The sequence below is a fragment of the Girardinichthys multiradiatus genome, chromosome 1 (assembly GCF_021462225.1).
Source record: "Girardinichthys multiradiatus isolate DD_20200921_A chromosome 1, DD_fGirMul_XY1, whole genome shotgun sequence".
Lineage (NCBI taxonomy): Eukaryota > Metazoa > Chordata > Actinopteri > Cyprinodontiformes > Goodeidae > Girardinichthys > Girardinichthys multiradiatus.
The window spans coordinates 35,011,436-35,018,910 of NC_061794.1; the positions used below are offsets into that span (position 1 = coordinate 35,011,436).

The 7,475-nt window shown below is 39.1% G+C and overlaps 1 protein-coding gene across 1 annotated transcript; it reads right to left on the bottom strand.

The window, feature by feature from the left end:
* Positions 1-355: 355 nt before the first annotated feature.
* Positions 356-6,654, bottom strand: prim1 (DNA primase subunit 1). Its single transcript, XM_047371469.1, has 13 exons — positions 6,239-6,654; positions 4,613-4,770; positions 4,415-4,521; positions 4,214-4,287; positions 3,994-4,130; positions 3,370-3,428; positions 3,174-3,283; positions 2,908-2,999; positions 1,555-1,687; positions 1,399-1,468; positions 1,212-1,324; positions 704-802; positions 356-623 (listed from the first exon to the last, which is right to left on the bottom strand). Exons 1-13 carry the CDS (start codon positions 6,345-6,347, stop codon positions 604-606), a joined length of 1,281 nt encoding a protein of 426 aa, XP_047227425.1. The 5' UTR covers positions 6,348-6,654; the 3' UTR covers positions 356-603.
* Between the last annotated feature and the right edge of the window lie 821 nt (positions 6,655-7,475).

A 7,475-nucleotide genomic window follows, 5' to 3' on the forward strand; every position in this document is an offset into this window, starting at 1 on the left:
GGTACCACAGTTGCTGACTTGGTTCTCAAAAAGGCCAACTGATTGTTCACAGAAAAAAAATGGGCCCACTAATTGAACTCAACACTGCGATTATGTTTGAATTCATGAGTCAGTTATACATAATAATCTAGAGCATGCACACCATGACGCTTGGTTCTGTTACCCAGCTACATCTTCTCATAAATTATTTGCAATTAAGAAAAATAATTTCTACCAAAAGCAGTGATTGATTTTGTTAGTGATGTTAGACTGCTATTATTTTATATTTTAATTGTAGATAGTCCAATTCAATATATAAGGGCTTGAATACTGTATAATTTGTGTAAAAATAAGTGCAGCAATTAATAAAGCGAGCAAGATTTTTGCATTTATTTTTACTGCACAGCAGCAATTTGCTGCCATTTTACAAAAAAAATTACAGTGACAAACTCAGCTTTATTTGGCAGTTTAAAACACAAATGTAGCATGCGCGGAATAACGAGCATCAAAACTGGTGTTATCAAATAATGCATCATCTCCACAAATTGATCCATAGGTATGGACCCTTAGTTACATTAAGCAATAAGGCCGGAACAGATGATGTTTTGTGGTTGATGATCCTGTTCAAAACTCTTTCTGAAGATCTGAAGGAAGAAAATTAGAAAACATTCAACCAAATCAAGTAGAAAGTCCTTAAAATGTGCTTCATCCTGGTTGAACTCACCACTCTTTCTAAGAAGTTCTCCTTTCCACGAATGAGCCATTCCATCCAAAAACTGATCAAAGTACTTCACATACTTTGCCAAACTGGTTCGCTTGTAATCTGTAAGAAGAAAACAGATAAATGATCAAACTCTGTAGGGTTACTCCCATCTCCAGGTGTATAAAATTGTTTCCCCATTAAAGATGTGGCAGTAATCACAGATGCATTGTTCAGAGCACTTCTAAGTGCTCTAAGAACTACAACAGGATGCATTTAGTAGAGTGTTTAAATCAACGGTGATTCCCATGTGTTTAAAAGGTTGATGATGACTGATTAGATTTAAATCACCCCTGCAATACAGAAGCTGCCTCTGTAAGTGTGACGGTTCAGAATTCAAAAAGTAACATTTTAGATGAAACAAAACAGCAGCCAGGCCTGTTTAATACTGCAGAGACAGCACATTTTTCTATACATTTTGTGACAATTTCACATAAAATTTGTATCCAGTTTATTTTTTTCCCTTTGTCACCTCTGATTTTCCTCCTCTCTGCCGCGTCTTTTTCGGTTTCCTTCTCCTTTGTGTCCTCTGACTTTGCTCCTCCCTCATCTGCCTTGGGTCGATCCAACTCCTCACAGATCAGGCTTAAAAATAACGAACAATAAAGGTTACAACAAACCGCACATGAAGTAGTACATTGCCTCATTATATTACTCACCTGATTGTGGGCACAGCAAAAGGATCAAACCTGTCCAGATCTTTCAGGTCCATGGGAACAGAGATGCGCCCTGGCCAAGCGGAGAGATGGCGTTACCAAAAACCTTTCCTCGTGTGAAACAAGTAATCTGTGTGAGGTTTCGTGAGGCCGACTCACCTGTTTTTGGATGAACACTGAATGGGCTCTTCAGTAAATGGTTCACACCTTTGCTGACGTTGACGTCGAGTCGAGGGTAGCAGTACTGCAGCATGATCTCCTTTTCAAAGTATTGCCCCTTTTTGCCAATGGACTGGAAGAAGAAAGATCATCAGTCTGATCGGTTATAATGAGTAAAAAAGAAAAAAAGACTTATTATTATAAAGAAAGTCTCATTCCAGAAAAGAGTGGAAGTTTTGTGGAAGTAGAAAATAAAATATATTTAGGGATTTCTTTAGTATACACTGATTAGGAATAACATTATTACCACTTGCCTAACCAGTGATGATTCCTCATTTTTGCTGCCAAAATAACACTGATGCATAGAGACATGGACTCCACTGGACCCCTGAAAGTGTGTCGTTGTCTATGGTACCAGGATCTTACCAGCAGATCCTATGACCCCTGTAAGTTGCAAGGTAAGGACTTGATGGATACAAATAGTTTGTCCAGCACATCCTAGGGAATTGGATTGAGCTCCTCAACCGATTCCTGAATCATTTTTTAATCGTGGCAGGGCTCATTATTCTGCTGAAAGAAGCCACAGACATAAGGGCATAATTTCCATGAAAGCATGTATGTGATCCACAACAATGCTAATGCTATGCTAGCATCTACATGGACCCAAGGGTTCACAGCAGAACATTGCCTAGACCATCACACTGCCTCATCAGGCTTGCCTATTATCATCTGTGTATTCTGACACCTGTTCTTTTACAACCTGCATTAACTACTTCTGCCATTTGATCTACAGGAGCCGGTCAGTTGGACTGGGTCACACGAGCCCACCCTTTGCTGCACCAATGAGCCTTGGCCGCCCATGACTGGAATGAGATTCCCCCGGTATGAGAAACAGTTTTTTTAAAAACAGCAAAGCAACTATTACTTTTACTGCTGCTAAAATAAAATAACAGTGATAACTGCGATGCTATCTATAACATTTATTCAGTTATTTAGATACTAAGCAAAACTCTCTATTAAAAAAACACAGTTAACACAAGTGCAGCTCAGCTGTAGTTTTAAAGCCGAGCTAAATTAGTAAAAGAGATGGGTGGCATCCCCACAGCATGATGCTACCACCATCCGCACTAGTTACCACAATGATCAAGGGGTTCCAGCCTTCGCATTCACAACAGACCCTTCCTATTCACAGTAAAGCTAATTTGTGTTTCCTTGGAGAGAAATTCCTTTAAACTGAAGAGGACAAAATAAACACATTTACTTGATATAAGAAACCAGTTTACTAATTTAGATAAATCACTTTCCAACTTTTCTGTAAAACGAGCTTCGTATAAGACAACCATAACAACCAACCTGTTTCTTTTTGGCTTGGTCTTTGATCTGATCCCAGCGTTTGTCTGGCCTCCTCTCGTGTTGAAATAACTGCTGTAATTCTCTTCTAACATGTAACCACTTAAATTAAGGTCAAATCACTCTCACACGTTTTCTCTCTTTTTCTCATGTTAAACCAAAGATGTAATGTTTAATAATTTATAATGGCCATTACTGAGAAAGTCAATTAAATTATCATAATATAGGAAATTAATTTGCAACTATATAAAAAAAAAAAACAAGGATATCTTCGGGAACAAGAGCCAGGACTTTGTCTACAGACTCCCTACGTCCCAGTATGTCCTGTTCTTGTAGAGCATATTGTGGAAAGTACCTCTCCACCACTGCCAGAGACTCTCTGTTAGGATTACAAATGCAGACTATTAAACAACCAATTAATGAGATTAAAAACAGTCAAATCAGATAAACATCAAATACATTTACCTGATGAAAGGGTGAATTGGATCCGTCAGCACGACCTTCTTCACTGTCTCTTCACCACCCTACACAACAGTGATTAAAAAGTCCTGCGTCAATATTTACCTCTCGTCACTAAACACTCGCTCTAGAGACGGACCAGTAATCATTTTAGAAAGCCTTATAATCACTTGGATCCTCAAAGTCAGTTTTCCTAACTAAGGCACCAAGTTGTGTTTCAACAAGTTCTCACACTGAAAAACATAACTGAGGGATGGTACACACATTTCCATCAGTATTTTGAGTTAAAATACCCATCCTTGGTTCCTACATAGTGTTCATGTCAAAATTCAACACTGTAGACAAAAATTTAAATTCTCCATTCTTTTTTTAAGCCAATTTATAACGTATGGATAAAAAACATCACTATGGATGTATGACATATATTTCTACAGGGGTCCGCCTGCTTCTTATCTAGGAAACCAACCTTCCAACCTTACCCAGACCTAAAAAATTATTTTAAATCAAATATTCCACTTTTCCAGATTGCATATCCATATTGACATTTATTACTTTTAGCTTGCTTCTCATGAGTTCAAAGGGCGCTCTTCCTAAAAGGTTTGTATTACAAGAAAAGTGAAACCACATTACCTTGATGAGGCTGAAATATTCTGCCACAGCAGACCGTGCTGCTGCAGAGAGCTTCCGGGCAGCTTCATCACACACCCAACAATGCACTCCTCTTCTGCCAGAATATACCCACAGCAGGTTCTGGAAACCAAAGTCCTCTGCAGCGAATACAAAGAAAAAAATATCAACCTACAGCTAATTGCGATGAAAGAAAAGGGCTGAAATTATATCAGTGGTAAACCTCGAAGAGCTTTGTCCAGAATACGGATTGCGATGGTCATCAGTGTCCAGCACTTGGAACAAATATCTGCAGCACTAAAATAAAGGGTAAAATAATAACATTCATTTCATTGACAGTATATTCTGAGCAGACACAGATAATAATAAAATATATAAATATAAAAAATATATGTAGGTAAAAAAATGAAATAATCTGTTTCACCTGCAGCAGCTTCGGACATCATCATAATCTGTCATATCAATATCAAACACCAGCTCCTTCTCCAGAGCTTGGAAGCTTCCAGACTTCACTGTGTTGTGTTGATTAGGCTGCGGACGACAAACAGGAAAACTAACTTTACTTCACGTGTGCAACAACGGGTGAACCCAGTGAAGCATGCATCAGACCCAAAACGGTTACCCTGTGACTGTAAACCGCTCCGATGTCGATCTTGTACGGGTTCGTTTTCTGCATTTCCTTCTCCAACTCGTTCTGCGTGTTGAACGACTGGTAGCGCACATAGATGTCATCTTTGAGTGTGAAGGAGAACTCTCGGTTCTGAAAGTAGTTCTTCTGTACTGAGGATGTAGAAAATAATTAATGTGTTAACTTTTATTAGCACTGGCAGCACTGGCGGGAAAATGGGCAAACAAAACAAACCATGTTTCATCAGTGGACCAAAAAAATTGTTTCGATTGCAATGAAACACCTTTCTGCAGGCCCTTTGGATCTCCTGAAGTTTCTACCAAATGTTCTGGTCCATCCATCAACTAGGAGCCAGCTTCACTGTGAAGTTTGTACAAATAAATCTCTGCAGGTATTAATGCTGATGAATACAAACAGAGATAATGCAAAGTGGACTTTGCAGGAATTTCCCTATGTCACTGGTTCTGAAAAAGGTGGAGTGCTCCCTTCAGGTTGAGGCTCAGTCTGCCTCAGGTGGAGGAGTTCAAGCTTCCTGGTGACTTCTCCTTGAGTGATGATGAAACAGGAGATGAATAGACAGACCGATTCCTCATCTACAGTAAAGTGGGCACTGCTTGGGTTTGTTGTGATGAAAAAAGTTGCATCAAATATGAGACGCAACCCAAAAAATATGCCTCTATTATTGTTTATTAATCAATCTACAGGGGCAGCATCTGGTTGGTGCCCGACACTCCAAGATGTGGCCTCCAGCAATCCTTCGTTAAATGGTTCTATTTGAATGTGAAGGCGCTTCTAATGAAACTATCCATGGCTGAAGACCAGTAATCATTTCTGTCTCGCCACACCTAAGCAGAATGCGTCCAATGTGTGTTAAACGCATCCCCTGAGAAGATGGACTGCGGCACTCGGGGCATCCTTCGGGGAGCTCGGAGGAGACCCGCTGCCCCTTGCATCAAAATAAGTCAGCTGAGGCTGTTTGGGCATCTGATCAGGATGCCTCCTGGCCTGCAGCCCTTCTGAGATTTTCCATGTTTGTCCTTTTTGGGGGAGACCTTGTCAAGAAACCCAGAAGTCACTGGAGAAGCCATATATCTATTCTGGCTCGGGGACGCCTTGAGAACCCCCAGAATGAACCGGGGTGTGTCCCTGGGGAGAGGGATGTCTAAGTTTCCCTCTTAGATCTGTTACCTTCTGGGTTAAGTGGAGGATAAACGGTGAATTCTTCAGTCCAGATTATTGGGAAGAAAACTGAAGGCATCACCTTTTATGAATCTTAAAAACAAACTCGAAAGAATCCTTCAGAAGTCAGATGTAATTTTATATTTATCAGCCAAACAGGCTCAATGTTAAAAAGTTACCTATATATTTTACCACCATCTACATATATGATTATATTACAGTTTTATTAAGTCGATATACACATTTTTAAAACACTACAATAGTAACCTACTAGGAAATGTCAAGTAAATTCATAAGTACTTTGTTACATCTCAGGTCAACGATGTTATCAAGTAAAAATTTAAAGGTGAAAATCTACCAGAGGGTTTTTTCATATACTGATGATCCAGCTTTCTAACCTGGATTTCTGCTCCCTTTCCCGGCCTGTTTGAGGACACTTACCTCCCCCGTAGTTCAGCCAGCGGTAATACTGTGCGAAGGGGAACAGTCGGCGATAGTAGAGCGGCAATAAGTCCGGCAAACACGCCGGGTCATAGTCAGAGGACGGCATTATAATATCTAAAACCAGTTTACAGGTTATATAAAATATGGCCCAAGATGATGGCCACTAAACTCTGATCAACAGCGCGGGAAAACTCTGAAACAACAGAGGGAACCAATAACGCAAGGACCGGACACGGACGTCACCGGAACAAGGAAATGCGTTGATTTAACAGAAATGTTCTGACATATTTTTCCATAAATATGATATAAATATATTCATATTCAATATCCTCAGTCACGTTAAACTCAACAGAAAAGATAAAACATCTCTAACATCTCGGGGAGCTAAAACCCTAATTACAAACCAAACATAAGAAAATAGTGATGTCACAGATTAAAATCGTTGACTTGAAGTTTTTTTTAACACAGCCGACTACTACCTGGTGCGCTCCATTTATCTTATCGGTACAGCCGCTGACCGCATGACGTCACAGGGATCGTGCTGTGCAGCAGTGCATAAATGATGCAGACCTTAAGACCTTAACAAAAGGCGGACGTGATGCAAAGAAAGTATCTATCTATCTATCTATCTATCTATCTATCTATCTATCTATCTATCTATCTATCTATCTATCTATCTATCTATCTATCTATCTATCTATCTATCTATCTATCTATCTATCTATCTATCTATCTATCTATCTATCTATCTATCTATCTATCTATCTATCTATCTATCTATCTATCTATCTATCTACCCATACTTATATATTACTACTTACCTCAGTATAAAATAAATATGATCCATCTCTTGATCATACTGCCATTAAGGGTTCAGTCAAATAGGGAACCTGGGGATCTACTCAACCCAAATCCTATGTGCTGTTTTGTGCTGTTCTCAGAAGCTGAGAATCTATTTCAGTTAATCCATCCTTCTCTTTCGCTGTAAATAACTACGCCCCATCAGAGGATGAACTCTGCTCGGAGCTGTACATGTCCATGAAGTCTTAAATTTTATGGACACACTTAATTTCTTCAGGATGCCTAAGAAAACTTATTTGTAATTTCTAAAGGTATATTTTATTTGGTTATGTATTATTTTATTATATATAAGATTTCTTGTCAGACATTCCAGTCCGGTTTAAAGAATTAAAGAAATTGTTAAAGAATTTTAAATAAAAATTATTCTTAAGGA